The 17410-nt window shown below is 33.6% G+C and overlaps 1 protein-coding gene across 1 annotated transcript; it reads left to right on the top strand.

Annotated features, from left to right (window-relative positions):
* The first annotated feature begins 46 nt into the window (after positions 1-46).
* LOC133337954 (neprilysin-2-like) lies at positions 47-16154 on the top strand. The gene is made up of 6 exons (XM_061546153.1): positions 47-140; positions 204-580; positions 8795-9204; positions 9274-9524; positions 12133-12319; positions 15996-16154. Exons 1-6 carry the CDS (start codon positions 48-50, stop codon positions 16145-16147), a joined length of 1470 nt encoding a protein of 489 aa, XP_061402137.1. The 5' UTR covers position 47; the 3' UTR covers positions 16148-16154.
* Positions 16155-17410: the final 1256 nt, after the last annotated feature.

Here is a 17410-nt window from a genome sequence, read left to right as displayed (position 1 = left end):
TTTTCTTGATATTTCAATATCATTAAATAATTATACTATGTGAATATATGGTTGATATGGCAGTACTTTTCGGTGCCGACAAAGATAGAGCCACCAAGGAATTATCCGAATCTTTACAATTCGAAATGGATTTGGCCAATGTAAGTAGCATGACTTACAATTTCCAACAATTCGTAATAACATTCCTAATTCCCTTTGTGCAGATCTCCTGGTCCAATGAGAAGAGACGTAACTCCAATGATTTGTATAACTTGAGAACAATCAAAGAAATCCAAGAGGCCTATCCCTATGTACAATGGTTGGATTATATCAATGCCTTGCTGCCGGAAGGTTTGAAGGTCGACGAAAATGAAGTTATCAATCTATCGGTTCCCAGTTTTATGGAGGAATTGGGTAAACTGTTGAAACGTACCCCCAAACGTACCATTGCCAATTATATGATGTGGCGTATTCATGCCTTTTCGGTGGCTTTCCTATCGGAGGAATTCCGTAAACGTCAATTGCAATATGCCACGGCATTGACGGGTCGCCAGGAACAGGAGGCCCGTTGGAAGGAATGTGTTGATATTTCATCAGGAAGGTAAGCAGTTGAAGGGGTTTGATTTTATTTTCTCCCTAGTTTTTGTTGGTGTAATGTTTTGTTGTTGTTGGTCGGAGAGCATGCGTTACAAAATTTTGCATGTTTACGGAAAATTTTGTGTTTACTTTCTCTCTCTCTCTTTTTTGTAGTTGTAATTATCCGTTCTTGTTATTATTTAGCATGTCTTTGTATTTCCGTTTCCTGTTTGTAAATGTTCGGTATCGTTCGTGTTTGTGTGTTCGAGTCTTTCATTTTTGTTTTTCCAAAATTTTCACATTCTCTTCTGAAGGACATGTGTATATGTTATTATTTCTATTTTCTCTTCTTTTTTCTTTGTGTCTCTCTCTTTTTTTTATTTTTTTATGGAACAAACATTCTAGCGGTGACGATGATGATACGTAAGATCACATAAATCAATCCCTTATATGTCCACATACATTCATACACTTGTTTGAAATTTTGTTTGTTTTTATGTCACATCACAAGTTTATTAACCATGTCATTTGTTAAGCATTTTTTGTTTTGTTTTTTTCACGATCACGATTTTGTTAAGCACCATTTTTTTTTTGTTTAAAAATTATTTTCAAAAAATTTTCATAACGATAATATTTTGATAAAAAAATATTTTTAATGGGTCTTCTATTGTCGAGAATTAAAAAAAAAATTAATAATTCTCCGATAATCCTGATTTTTTTTTAATATTTTAAAAGGGTTTCCGATAAGCGTTAATTTTTTTTTAAATATTTTAAAAGGGTCTCCGATAAGCGTTGATTTCAAAGGGACTTGGTTTTTTCATACAGAAATTTTACCAACTTTTAGAATACCCTTCTGTCCGTTGAAATCAGGTTAGATGCAAAACTATTTACCATAGACCATTAAAATTCCGGTCCACATTTTAGAATAACCTCTATACGATACCATCTGGAGAGATTATAATTTTGAATTTCGGGATCTAATGGTGTTAAAATTTTCGTTTTCATAGGCTAAATAAACTCGTGACAGATATTGAGTTCAATCTCAAGTTTGGGCCCATCTTGTAAAGCCCTAGCAGAATATTCTTAATACAGCTCTTCTTTACGAAGGCCTTTCAGCTCATATCTTCCAACGTCTCCATAGTAAAAATTAATTGATAGATCATATTAAAAATTAATTTGACGGGGATCAAAATGAAGACGACTCAGAGTTAAGAACTAAACCAGTAAGGAATGTAGTAAAGTCGGACGGGGTCGACTATATGATACCCTTCACCACTTTCGGTATATTCAACAGATGAATCCTAACAAACGTCGCATTTTTGGAGGACCAGTAAAATGAAATTGGATCCATAAACATGTCATTCTGCAACCGATACTACATTTTTTATTTGGTCAGATATAGAAGCAATATCTAAATCTGCTGTGCCAATTTTCGTGAAAATCGAAAGATACATAGGGACTTTGGTGCACCATTTACCTTAAATCGGACGAAAATATATATGGGAGCTATATCTAAATCTGAACGATTTTCAGGAAACTTAACACACTTCAATCTAGACCTAATTCACTACGCTGTGCCAAATTTCGTGCAAATCGAAAGATATATAGGGACTTTGGTGGACCATTTACATTAAATCGGACGAAAATATATGTGGGAGCTATATCTAAATCTGAACCGATTTTAAGGAAACTTAACACACTTCATTCTAGACCTAATCCAATACGCTGTGCCAAATTTCGTGCAAATCGAGAGATATATATGGACTTTGGTGCACCATTTACCTTAAACCGGACGAAAATATATATGGGAGCTATATCTAAATCTGAACCGATTATCAGCAAACTTAACACACATCATTCTATACCTAATTCATTACGATGTGCCAACTTTCGTGCAAATCGAGAGATATATAGGGACTATGGTGCACCATTTACCTTAAATCGGTTGAAAATATATATGGGAGCTATATCTAAATCTGAACGGATTTTCAGGAAACTTAACACACATCATTCTAGACCTAATTCATTACGCTGTGCCAAATTTCGTGCAAGTCGAATGATATATAGGAACATTGGTACACCATTTACCTTAAATCGGACGAAGCTATAGATGGGACCTATAACTAAATCTGAACCGATGTTCACGAAACTTTGCACACATCACTCTAGACTTTATTCATTACGCTGTGCCAAATTTCGTGCAAATCGAAAGATATATAAGGACTTTGTTACACCATTTACCTGAAATCGGACGAAAATATATATGGGAGCTATATGTAAATCTGAACCGATTTTTCCCAATTTCAATATGGTTCGTCCTTGGGCCAAACAAATGAGCTGTGCCAAATTTCATCCGATTCGGATCATATATGTGACCTGCACTGTATTTACTTTTTAACATATACAGACGGACGGACATGCATAAATCGATTCAGAAAGGTATTCTATGCATATTGTCAAAAGGAACCATAGGTCTATCTCGATTATTTTTGCCTGTACCACAATTTTTATTTGAATTTACAGCTTCATAGTCATTGTTTGTTAATCATATCATTATTTCATATCATTATTTTTTTTTCAAGCGAATTCATATTTTTACAAAAGAAAATTTTCTATATTAATGTTTCTTTTTTTACGTTTCCGACAGTATTGAAGTGGATGATAATGAAGAAGGGTATTTGATATGTTATTTTTTTTTTCTATGTAGACAAACAGATATCATATCGAATTTTCTTAGTAAGGTTATATTGTAACAAAATAGTTTTATAGAACATTTTCAAATAGTTTGGATATGAACTACAACCTACATACATATCCCATACATTCCTATATCATATAGTTACTGAAATATTATCTAAAATGTTTTATTATTTTCTGTTTTCATTTTCTTTTTTTGTAATGTAGAAAAACAAGGTAAACTTTATATAAGAAATTGCTTTAAAATATTTTTTTAAAATGAATTTTTGGATATCATTATATAAATTAAGTAGAACTGTCTTCGTTGAGTGTCAAAAATTTATAAAATGCTTCAACTGCTTTTGGGAAATGGTGTATAATAATAATAGTATTCAAAACATATATAATGGAATAGATTACATATTCATATACATCTTCAGGGTAGTTTCTGTTTTTGTGCTAGGTAATCTATCATAGGCGTGGATTTTTCAAAAATATTTTTCAGGGCTCAGCATTTTTTAAAAAATATTTTTTGGAGCTTAATATATAACAAACTTGATACTAGATATCTTCTATATATAAAAATTGTGCCAAAAAATGTATACTAACTCATCAATTGAGAACGGCTGGACTGATTTAACTCAAAATTTCTTTCAGTTGTCGGTAATTACTGTGGGAAGGTTTTTATGAAGGAAAATTTTGAGAAAAACCCGCGAAAATCTTGCAAAAATTATTAAAAAAAAACGGCTGGACCGATTCGACTTAAATTTTCTGTTAGTAGTCTTTAATTGAAGTGGAAAGCTTTTAATGCAAGAAAATTTTGAGAAAAATCCGCGAAAAATGTTGCAAAATATATATTGAAAGATATTAGCATTTCCACACGTTTTATATCGAACCTTTATAATTTCATCTCTACGTAGATCTTTTTGGACATATTTTTGGCGAAAATTGCCAGCGAATAATACATTTAAGTAATTGTCAATTATGGAAAATTTTCAAAATATGTTAGTTTTCTACAATCAATATTGGATTGTCATTACCTTGAAAAAATGTTTGTATATAAAAATAAATTTATATATTCATTAGAGTTAAATTTAATAATAATAAACCAAAAAGAGAGTAAGATTAATCGCTATCATTATTTCCATAAAATCAAGATTTATTTAGTTTGAAAATCTATAGTAACGCATCAATTGAGAACGGCTGGACCGATTTGAAGGTTTTTATGATAGAACATTTGGAGAAAAATCCGCGGAAAAGTCATGAAATTGGAAAAAAATCGAATGTTGTTCTTTTATATGCTTTTCGGCTTTTCGAATGGAAAAATTGAAACTTCTAACTGATAATCGCGGAATATTTAAAAGAAAACATGATTTTGCTCTATCCATGTACAGTGAGCAGCAAAAGTCATGGTACCCCATACAAATCAAAAAATATTCAGTAATTCATCAAAAAGTAATTCACAAAATTTCAAATATATATTTTTATCTCATGTATTCAATCCTATACTACAACAAATTAAAGTAATATTTCATTTTTTTTATTAAAACAAAATATAAAACAAAATAGACATATTGAAAAGTCCATATTTTTGCACAGCATAAGTCTTGGTACCCCTGGAGAAAAATAATGAATTATTTAATATTACTTAATTTTTACAATTAAATTGACTTAACTAATATTTGTTAGGATATCCCTTGTGTTTTAAAACTTCATTCAATCGTTCGGGCATTGAGTATACAAGTTTTTTAGTGTAGTCGGACGATATTTTACCCCATTCTGTCAGAAGTATTTCTTTGAGTTAGGCCTTACTGGAAATTGTATGATTTCGGATTCGTTTATCTACATGATTATCACGAATGTTGAGTTTTTCACCACTTTGATTCCAATTTTGTTCCAAAATATTCAGGAAAACTGTTTTATTCATTATTTCCTCAATGAATACCAAATTGCCAACACCAGTTGCTGACATGCATCCCCATACCATTACTCCAACCCCTCCGAGCTTTACTGCTTTCCGAGTATTCTTTGGATTGAGCTCTTCGCCTTTTTTCCGCCACACCAAAGAGCGTCCATCCGACCCAAATATGTTAAATATCGATTCGTCCGAGAAAATAACTTTTTCCCAGAACTTATTTGTCTTGTTTTTAAAATCATTTGCAAAATCGGCACGCTTCTTTCTGTTTGTTTTATTAACAAGTGTTTTTTTTTTTGCGGGCAGTGCGAGCATCGAATCCACACTTTTTGATGCTGCTTTCCCAAAATGATTCTTTTAAGACTGTAGTGATTTTAGAGAGCTGGTGAATGGATCCTTTTTTAAAAATACTTTAAATTTTTCGTTCTTCTCCGATGTTGAGCCTCCTGGGACGGCCTGATCGCGGTTTATTTTCAATTATATTTTCTTTTTTGTATCGATTAACTACTTTTTGGACTGCTGATTTGGTTCTGTTTATCATTTTACCTGTTTCGGAATAGGATTTTCCCATTTCATGGTTATTAATTATTATTTTTCGCTCTTCAATAGTTAGTTTTTTTCCAGGCATTTTAAAAAATACTTGCTTTCACTTGTTGCACTAAGCAAATGCTTTTGGGAATGTGGAAAGTACCGTTATTGTTTTAAAAGAGAATTTGACAAAACTCTAAATAGTTGCCACCTATTTTACTAAACGATTTTATCCCATAAATGATGTGTAATATCAGCTCTGATCAGGGGTGCCATGACTTATGCTGTGCAAAAATTTGGAGTTGACACGATTTCGATTCTTTTTATGGTTTGTTGGAACAAATAAATGAAATATTACTTTCCATTGTTGTAGTATAGCAGTGAATACATAAAATAAAAAAATTGTTTTAAATTTTGTAAATTATTTTTTGAGTAATTACTGAATATTTGATTATTTGTATGGGGTACCATAACTTTTGCTGCTCACTGTATAATGGCTTTTCGAATGGAAAAATTTAAATTCTAACTGAATTAATTTTACGCATGATTTGATTTTGGTTTATGGGAAATTTTTGCGGTTCTTGCAAATTTCGCATAATTATGAAAACCATGATAATGGATGTTAGCTGATGGTTCTATGCTGAATGGATGGCACAACTTAATATATTGCCTTAAGTTGTACGTTGTCTTTGGCTTTGATAAATTTGTCATGTTCCTTCTTTATTGTCATTTTATATTGAGTAAAAAATTAAAACAATTACAAATTAAAATTATTCACTTCGGTTCCGATCATTAATTCCGTAAGTTGTCTTTTTTGAATGGATTATTCTTTTGAATATCATAAATTATGCTGTATTTGTTGGTTCTATGAGAGTTATTTGTTGGGATAATACCTTCTATTAGACGGTTAAATCTTCGACGACGTACACGTCGTGCAATAGTCAGTCAAAATATCCGTAACTCTCAATCGTAAGAGGAACGTGCAGAAATAACTCATTGGAGACGTGTCCAATCGAATATTTATAAAAGAAGACCAGTAGTAAATACGGACTTGAGTCGCGCAGCATTTGAATACGATTCAACAATCATCTACAAAGACGTTCGGTACGTTGATATCGATTCATTATATGTCATACGTCAGCATTGTAATGCATTAAAAATCCAATGTGAAACCCCCGTCTTATGCTGCGCTGGTGGCAAGGTAAAATTGCCTCCATTGGTTCATCCTCCTGAGCCATTGTATTCCTTGCTCTATGGTAATACAATGCAGGCAAAACACTTTCTGTCTAATATACAAAAATATAATGGATAGTTTTAAATGACGTCATTTGGAGCCGAAGTTGCCGGCTACAATCCGAGATATTAGGTAATGGCGCTTCTTTATTTTCAAAATTACCAATTACTTCAATCTTCAAAACTATTTTAATTCAAGGGCAATTTCACCATAGCACCCGCTCTATGTTACCCCCACCAAACCAAGATAACTTTTCTCAAATATATTGGATCAACGTTGTGCAATTTTCACTGCTACTAAACGTGAAATAATCTAACAATTGCAAAAATGTCTGCATGAGCGACCACAAAATCATTATTGGAGGAAAAACAGACCCGCTTGGGGCCATGCAAGACAGCATAATGCTCCCACTATCACTACAGAAGGAAATGCATCCAACATCGGTTGTTTAAGCATCCTTCCAACTACTTATATTGGAAACCCACGTCAAATACATGACTATGCTCAAGACGCGATTACTTACGTACGGAATTACGGGCGCCCGGATTTATTTATCACATTCACTTGCAATCTGAAATGGACTGAAATTTCAAACCTTTTGTAGACAGGCCCACTCCCAGTGATCGGCATGGAATTACTGCACGAATATTCAAACAAAAGATCAGACTACTCATGGATTACATTGTGGGATTAATCTCGAAATTCCCTGTTTTTCGAAATTCCCTCACTTTATTGCAGCTTCGGAACGTGGTCGAGTGCAAAAAAATTTTCGATTTTTGCCTCCGACCAAAAAGTCGACTTTTTAACTTTTCGATTTTTGCCTTTGACAAAAAAAAAATCGACTTTCGATTTTGTCAAAATCGATTTTCAACTTTTATCGACTAAAAATTTGATTTTTTATATGAATTGTTTTCAACAGATAAAATAAAGTTCTGGAATTTGTAATTTTTGAGCAATTTGGGCTTTGTAATAATAAAGCAAAGTCGACGTATCGATTTGCTTAATACTTAGATTTTAGATTTTTCAATACAAAAAGTCGATTAATCGATTAGTCGAAAGCCAATTTACTTATCCCCATCCAAAACAGGATTGCACAGGTACAATAAACAAGCGATCAGTCATTTAGAAATCATTCAGAGTCTCTAATTCCATTCCAGTTCTTCTTGTTTTCTGGAAAAAAATATAGTTTACCTAAAATATCTGCCATACATATAATATCGTAATCTTAGATTTTCTGAAATATATCTATCCTACTGCATTCATTTGCGATCGACAACTCATCCGAGCTTAGTTATTGTTACAAACTAGTGGAATAGCGCATATCAAAACCAGAGTTTCTGGAACATCACGTTATAACATTATCACACACACATATGCAAATTTTATAGTTTTCCGTATCACCATAATTTATGTTCGTTGATTTTTGTTGTACACACAAATCAATATTTATGGTTTCGGCCACCACATATATTAATCCTCACGAGTTTTATAGCTTTATTTTAACCCAAAAAGCTTTAAATTAATAATTTGTTATTTATTAAATCATTTTCTATATATAATAATAATCCAAACAAAATAATTTTTATTTTTCGTTTCATTTTTTATTTTCAAAATTACTTACCAAACAAACACACACGAAAATCAACTCAAAAACCATAATCGACATAATTTTGTTGCTAAAAAAAAACAAAAAAATCGACAACATTTTTATTTCATGACAACATTTTAACCACAACAACAAAAAATCGAAATCATGCAACAAAATATTTTTTCGTCGCGCTTTTCCACCAACCCGCCACCCACTACACATACATACCTACATGCCAAATTTTGCCACATTTCAAAATTCGCAAAAACCCCCAAAATTTGAATTGAAAACCAAACAGCTTAGCCATCTCGGTGGGTTCGTTGTACGTACGCAAATACTTCAAGGAAGACTCCAAATCGAATGCTCTGGAAATGGTTAACAACATACGCGATGTATTCGATAATATTTTGGATGAAGTTTCCTGGATGGACGATAAGACCAAAGCTGAGGCCAAGAGGAAATTGAAACATATGACCACCCATATTGGTTATCCCGATGAAATGTTGGACGACAACAAGTTGGCTGAATACTATGATAAACTGGATATCGATGCGGATAAATATTTTGAATCGTTCTTGAAAATGAATGTTTTCGGTACCGATTATTCGTTCAATAAATTGAGATTGCCGGTGAACAAGACCGATTGGATTCGTCATGCCCGTCCGGCTGTGGTGAATGCTTTCTATTCGTCGATTGAGAATAGTATACGTAAGTATAATTTTTAAACTCTCTCTCTCTCTTTGATTTTAAATTATTATAATCTCTCTCATTTTATAGAATTCCCCGCTGGCATCTTGCAGGGTCACTTCTTCAATGCCCATCGTCCCAAGTACATGAATTATGGTGCCATTGGTTACGTTATTGGCCACGAAATTACCCATGGCTTCGATGATCAAGGTCGTACCTTTGATTTGGAGGGCAATTTGGTCGATTGGTGGGAACCCGATACCCAAAAAGCCTACTTGGAAAAGGCCAAGTGTATTATTGAACAATATGGCAACTTTACCGATAGACAAACTGGTTTGAATGTAAGTTAATATTGTGAATTATTTGGGGTTATCTAGAAGGCCACAAAGACAGCTGTTTATACCCTTCACCACACTGTGGTACAGGGTATTATGTCTTTGTGCATATGTTTGTAACAGGCAAAAGGAAACGAAATAGACCCATAGTTCATTTTGAGAATATGCATAGAATCACTTTCTGAGTCGATTTATGCATGTCCGTCCGCCCGTCCGTCTGTTGATGTTAAATTGTAAACAAAGTACAAGTCGCATTTATAATCCGAATGGGATGAAATTTGGCACAGCTCATTTGTTTGGCCCAAGGACGAACCCTATTGAAATTGGGAAAAATCGGTTCAGATTTAGATATAGCTCCCATATATATTTTCGTCCGATTTAAGGTAAATGGTGCACTAAAGTCCCTATATATATATTTCGATTTGCACGAAATTTGGTATAACGTACTGAATTTAGACTAGAATGATGTCTGCCAAGTTTCGTGAAAATCGGCTCAGATGTAGATACAGCTCCCATATATAGTTTCGTACGATTTCATGTAAATGGTGCACCAAAGTCCCTTTATATCTTTTGATTTGCACGAAAACTGGCATAACGTACAAAATTGAGCATAGAATGATGTTTGCCAAGTTTCGTGAAAATCGGTCCAGATTTAGATATAGCTCCAATGTGTAGTTTCGTCCGATTTCATGTAAATGGTGCACCAAAGTCCCTATATATCTTTCGATTTGCACGAAATTTGGCATAACGTACTCAATTGAGGCTAGAGTGATATCTGCCAAGTTTCATGAAAATCGGTCCAGATTTAGATATAGCACCCATATATAGTTTTGTCCGATTTCATGTAAATGGTGCACCAAAGTCCCTATATATATTTACTATTTTCCTTACTATTTTACTATTTTCCTTACTGGTTTTTCATTATGTTTATTTTCAAGGCCAATTTATAAGATCAATCAGAAAGATCATCTGTTTATCAGCTGATTCTTCAGTTTGCTGTCTAAATCCACTATTGTGAATTGACTTCCATTATGAAAACGTAAACAAAGTCCAAAATTTTGACATTACCAATTCGCTTGCTGGTTGTCTTTATTAATACATATTGGTTTAATGCCAAATGCTTCAGGAAGATCAGCTGTTTATCAGCTGTTTCTTACGTTTGATGTCAAAATAATTATTGTGAATTGTAAAAGAGCGTTATTGGTGACCTTACCAATAGACCTTGTTTAATTTCACAGATTTCATCGAAGTGGCAAATTCATATTCCGCTTTTACTAAGGAGACTAGTTGGCATATGTCCTTACGAGTTAAACATCAATACAAGGCCTATACATAAGGCCACCCATAGAGATCAGCTGCTTCACAAGCTAGATGTCAAAATTAATTATTGTGAATTGACTTCACTTTATATAAAGTAAAAGAGCGTTATTGCTGACCTTACTAATAGACCTTGTTCGATGTCACAGATTTGATCGAAGTGGAAAATTCATATGCCGCTTTTACTAAGGAGAAATGGTTGGCATATGTCCTTACGAGTTAAACACCAATCAAAGGGCTATTAAAAAGGCCACCCAGGGAGATCAGGTGCTTTTCAAGTTTACTGTCAAAATCCATTATTGTGAATTGACTTCACTTTATATAAATAAAGTTGACCATACTAATAGACCTTGTTCGATGTCACAGATTTGATCGAAGTGGAAAATTCATATTCCGCTTTTACTAAGGAGAAATGGTTGGCATATGTCCTTACGAGTTAAACATCAATACAAGGCCTATAAATAAGGCCACCCATAGAGATCAGCTGATTCACAAGTTAGATGTCAAAATTCTTTATTGTGAATTGACTTCACTTTATATAAAGTAAAAGAGCGTTATTGCTGACCATACCAATAGACATTGTTCGATGTCACAGATTTGATCGAAGTGGTAAATTCATATTCCGCTTTTACTAAGGAGAAATGGTTGGCATATGTCCTTACGAGTTAAACATCAATACAAGGCCTATAAATAAGGCCACCCAGAGAGATCAGCTGATACACAAGCTAGATGTCAAAATCCATTATTGTGAATTTACTTCACTTTATATAAATAAAGTTGACCATACTAATAGACCTTGTTCGATGTCACAGATTTGATGGAAGTGGAAAATTCATATTCCGCTTTAACTAAGGAGAAATGGTTGGCATATGTCCTTACGAGTTAAACATCAATACAAAGCCTATAAATAAGGCCACCCAATGAGATCAGCTGATTCACAAGCTAAATATCAAAATTCATTATTGTGAATTGACTACACTTTATGACAACGAGCTCACTTAATTTTTGATAATAAACTTGAAGAAAATAATTGTATTTTAACTTTTTTGCTGAACTTAATAATATGCTTTGCAACAATCAATTCGTTAGCTACTTCTTTTCCAAATAAAATTATTAAATTCTATTCACAATAATACATTTTGACAGCAAGTTTGACAAACAGCTGATCGTACTGGGTGATCTTATTATAGGTCTTCTATTTAACTACTTTAATAAATCACAAATATGTAAACGTGATATTTAAAAACTATTTTTTTTATATTTTTATATTAATCTATTTATCTTTCTTCCCTTCCAGCTTAATGGTATTAATACTCAGGGTGAAAATATTGCCGATAATGGCGGCATCAAAGAATCATACATTGCCTATAAGAGATGGGTGGAAAAGAATGGTGAAGAACCAAAATTGCCCGGTTTAAATTATACACCCGAACAAATGTTCTGGATTTCAGCAGCTCAAACATGGTGTGCCGTGTACAGAAAAGGTAAGGATTTTCCATTTTAAATTTCAATATTAATTCTATTGGCTACTACTAATAGTATTGAAATTTTCGCGGGAGTAGTGGAATTTTTGCATCTGAATCTAATAAGTACGTTGAATAAGATTAATATATACTCATATCTACTGAATGATTTTGGAACGGTCTGCAAACATCGTTGGTTATTAGCTCTCATCGTTATGGTGCCTTCCAAATTGTAATCTTGATGATTTTAGATCTACTTCCTGAAGGGGCTAGATCTAGTCTTGGGCAATTACGTTCAGTACAGTGATCGAACAAACTAGGTATTTTTTTTTTAAATTGAACTAGGTCGTTCACCTCGTTCACTTGCCTTATATCGTTCAATTGGTATTGCATTTAAGCTGCCAGTTCTATCAACCGCAAAGAATTATAACTTTTCCCAATCATACGAAAAACTTGACTATATATTTTCTGCACCCAGTTATATTCGGCTGCACAGTTGTTGCTCCGGACACCTGTGCCTCTTCTTCCATGGTTTCAAGCTCCCTTCTACCGGCTGTTTTTGGGAGTCAAGTAAATCTAATGAGTGCTATCCTTTTAAATGTCACTTCAAATTATTTTCTGTCCCCATAGCTATGCTTAAAACACTACTAGAGTATTTGCATTTGATTTTTTGAACACCACAATGAACTAATTTTCCGAGTTTCTTTTTTCAATTAATCAGATTTTACATGAAGTTGATATTGTTTGACGCCATTCAGTTGGTCAAAGCCAGAGCACCCCTGAACGACACTGAAGGTGTAGAATAAAATTCTGTGTCGTTCAGTGACCGACGACGTTTGGTAAACAAAATCGTTCATTGAACTCGTTCAGTGGACTGATTCGTTCAATTGAACTTGGTCTTTCACGAACGACACAAGACTAGCTAGATCTCTTTCGGTTCGCTCGCAAATATTTAAGTCGGCCAATCAAAAATCGATTAACGAAAAAGGAACTAGATGAAGGAAAGATCGATCGTTCCATTTGAGGAACGGTTCCTTTGAACTATCCAACTTTTGCGACGATTTACCATAAAGCAAGGCTAACAAATTTATTTGTTGTTCTTAGTCAGTGTTCTCTTCTAACATTCGAATTTTTTCAGCAGCTTCGATTTGTTTACAGAACTTCAAATATATTTAAATTCTCAGCAAAGTTCAATTTACCTCACGGCATCAATATAAAACCGTTTCTCCGTTTACATCTAGCTGGCAATCATTTTTCTTTGATATGGGTCGTTTAGAAATGAACCAGTTCAAAGGAACTATTACGCAAAAGGAACGATCGGTACTAGGTAAGGTTCTTTCGTTTGCCTAGTTCCATTGCTTCACAAGTTCATTTTCGCTCTCGTTCAACTAGTTCTTTTTGAATCAATCAACTAAACTAAATGGTTTTTTTTACCGATGGAACCGAATAATATCGAAACACTTCTGTCATGAGAATTCAGTATCTATCACGTGAGGTCAATACTGAAAAGATTTCCGATATGCCAGTTATGTCTAGAGTTTCAATCACTAGCACAGCTGATGGACCGTGTTTTAAAAGGGTTGCAGTGGAAGTCATGCCGTTTATACTTAAATGACATGATATTCATGGGTCACACGACCGTTGGATCGAAAGGCTCCAAAGTTATGATTTCAGATTCGAGCACTGAAAATGTGGAAAACACGCTAATACTTATATCCTGTCTCGTAGGCCATACCATGGAATACATGCATGGTCCAAAAGCTGAAGGCAAGAGGAATATAGTAGATGTCCGGCCACTGCAGTTTGAGTTTGGCGAGGATTGGTCAACGGAATTCAATTAAATTAACTTAAAATAATGTTTTCTTTATAGTGTCCATACAAAGGTCGCTCGTCATTTTCAGCATATTTCAGATCTTAACCGAATATTCCAATCTGTGTTTGGTATTTCGCTTTCTCCGGGCCATGACATAGCACCGCCATGTAAGAATTCCCTTTTTATTGTACGTATTTTTAATGAGCACCTCATTATGGAGGTTATACAAATTTCGGTCTGGCAGAACTCGATGAAGTTTTTGTTTGTTAAACGTCTGAAGTTGTCTATCACAAGAAATGTCATTCAAGGCATTGGTTTGCAACACAATCGATGAGTGTGTTAATAATATTACACTTTCCGGGAGAGATGACATCCTTCCTTCCGAAAAAGTCAGACAATCGTAACATGAAATGGATCTGGTCCTCAATAATATGGAACGTGATTTGCCGAGATACAGTTTAATATTGTTCATGTTGGGCGCCATTTGTTACTGAAAAATATATATTAAAATAATTATTATCCACCTTTTTGAGAGGTTCGATTAATCATGCTCATTAAAGGGTTGCAGTGGAAGTCATGCCGTTTATACTTAAATGGCATGATATTCATGGGTCACACGACCGTTGGATCGAAAGGCTCCAAAGTTATGATTTCAGATTCGAGCACTGAAAATGTGGAAAACACGCTAATACTTATATCCTGTCTCGTAGGCCATACCATGGAATACATGCATGGTCCAAAAGCTGAAGGCAAGAGGAATATAGTAGATGTCCGGCCACTGCAGTTTGAGTTTGGCGAGGATTGGTCAACGGAATTCAATTAAATTAACTTAAAATAATGTTTTCTTTATAGTGTCCATACAAAGGTCGCTCGTCATTTTCAGCATATTTCAGATCTTAACCGAATATTCCAATCTGTGTTTGGTATTTCGCTTTCTCCGGGCCATGACATAGCACCGCCATGTAAGAATTCCCTTTTTATTGTACGTATTTTTAATGAGCACCTCATTATGGAGGTTATACAAATTTCGGTCTGGCAGAACTCGATGAAGTTTTTGTTTGTTAAACGTCTGAAGTTGTCTATCACAAGAAATGTCATTCAAGGCATTGGTTTGCAACACAATCGATGAGTGTGTTAATAATATTACACTTTCCGGGAGAGATGACATCCTTCCTTCCGAAAAAGTCAGACAATCGTAACATGAAATGGATCTGGTCCTCAATAATATGGAACGTGATTTGCCGAGATACAGTTTAATATTGTTCATGTTGGGCGCCATTTGTTACTGAAAAATATATATTAAAATAATTATTATCCACCTTTTTGAGAGGTTCGATTAATCATGCTCATTAGCCAGACGTACGATTCTAAATGGACTTTAAATATCATGAATCGACGAGATTGTCCAAAGAAATGTTTTTCATGTTGGGCGCCATATGTTATGGGTTCTCATGTTCGCCCTCTAGACTGCGTTTATTCTTGGCATTAGCATTTGATTGTAAATCGACTTAAAAAACGACTTTAATGTTGTTCATGTTGGGCGCCATTTGTTATTGGAAAATATATTAAAATAATTATTATGCAGTTTTTGGGAGGTTCGATTAATCGTGCTCATCAGTCAGATGGACAATTCTAAATCCACTTTAAATAACCCGAAACGAATTGGGTCCAATGTAAAAAAAAACGGGATTTGATGGCATAGAAAATAATGTTTTTATATGTTGGGCGCCATTTGTTATGGGTTCTCATCTTTGCCTAACATACTTTTTTTATTCTTTGTATTAGCTATTGAATCTCCCTGATTATGTCTTACATATAATTTTTGAAATAAAATCCGTGAATATTATTTTTTTTCTAATATTTTGTTCTTATAATTTCTTTCAGAAACTCTCAAAATGCGCATTACCACCGGTGTCCATTCGCCCAATGAATTCCGTGTCTTGGGTTCAATGAGTAACATGAAAGACTTCTCCAAAGATTTTCAATGTCCCGAAGGATCACCGATGAATCCCGTTAATAAATGTGAAGTTTGGTAAACCACAACACGCACACACACAGACGGAAAGAAGGAAAAGTCAATATTTTTTCTACACTCAAAGAAAAACTAAAACGCAAAAACAACTTCGGGAGTTTCTAAAACCCCCACAACGTGGTTTTTGTAATGTTGATTTTATTTTTTTTATTACGTATTTAATTTTTACCTAACCACCCACCCCCCAACCACCCTCTGTATTTCTGTACACCACACCAATCATCATTTTTTCTAACATTGCCTATGAATTTCTTTGACTTTAGTTTGTAAGTTTTGCAATGTTTTAGTATAATTGCTTCTTTGATGTTTTTTTCGCAAACCCACCCATTGAAAAGTTTTACCCATTTTATATAATTTTCCACTGACGCCGAATTTTTGCAAATTTATTTTTTGTAAAATTTCGCTTAAGTGTTTGTATGTATTTTTTTTCTACTAAAACACAAAACAAGTTAAGTAATTGTATATGTATGTATGTTTCTTTTATTTTGAAAATCATCATGCCAAATCAAGAACAATTCGAGAAAAACAAATAAAACAATTATATTTTTTTTACAATTTTTATGTTAATTATATAATATATATTTTTTTATTATTTATAACCAATTCATTCGTATTTTTTATGTATGTATTAAGTACGAAATTAATGTAACAAAAAAAATTTTAAATTTGATCAAAAGAGAGAAAAAAACAAACAAATAATAAAAAAATCTATAAGAAATAAATGTGAAAATAATATTAAAAAATATTTATTGGAGTTTATATTAAAAAAAATCAAAAACATTAAAAAAACCAGTAAGGAAAGTAGTAAAGTCGGGCGGTACCGACTATATGAAACCCTTCACCACTGTGGGTACATTCAACAGATGAATCCTAACAGATGTCGAATTTTAACATGAAAATGGATCCATAAACATGTTATTCTGCAACATATACTAAATTTTTCATTTAGTCAGATACAGGGTAGCTTCATGCTAGGATATATTAACATCAGTACGTTGTGCCAAATTTTTTGTCAATCGACCTACCTTGGGATCTTTGGTAAACCAATTATCTACCGGACGAAAATATATATGAGAGCTATATCTAAATCTGGACCGATTTTCGGGACACTTAACACACATCATTCTAGACCTAATTCATTACGCTGTGCCAAATTTCGTGCAAATCGAAAGATATATAGGGACTTTGGTACACCATTTACATTAAATCGGACGAAACTATATATGGGAGCTATATCTAAATCTGAACCGATTTTCAGGAAACTTAA

This window comes from Musca vetustissima, unplaced genomic scaffold, assembly GCF_032173495.1.
Source record: "Musca vetustissima isolate MV318-11 ecotype Yass unplaced genomic scaffold, APGP_CSIRO_Mvet_v1 utg21626, whole genome shotgun sequence".
NCBI lineage: Eukaryota > Metazoa > Arthropoda > Insecta > Diptera > Muscidae > Musca > Musca vetustissima.
The sequence above is the reverse complement of the archived record's forward strand: the minus strand, read 5'-3'. Positions and strand labels throughout refer to the sequence as shown.

What these genes read in the sequence shown, in the direction of transcription:
- LOC133337954 (XM_061546153.1), top strand. Translation starts at nt 48, where the DNA reads ATGGTTGATATGGCAGTACTTTTCGGTGCCGACAAAGATAGAGCCACC. An exon ending in GTTGATATTTCATCAGGAAG is followed by an intron (nt 581 to 8,794) that starts GTAAGCAGTTGA and finishes AAAACCAAACAG; the next exon opens with CTTAGCCATCTCGGTGGGTT. An exon ending in ATAGACAAACTGGTTTGAAT is followed by an intron (nt 9,525 to 12,132) that starts GTAAGTTAATAT and finishes CTTCCCTTCCAG; the next exon opens with CTTAATGGTATTAATACTCA.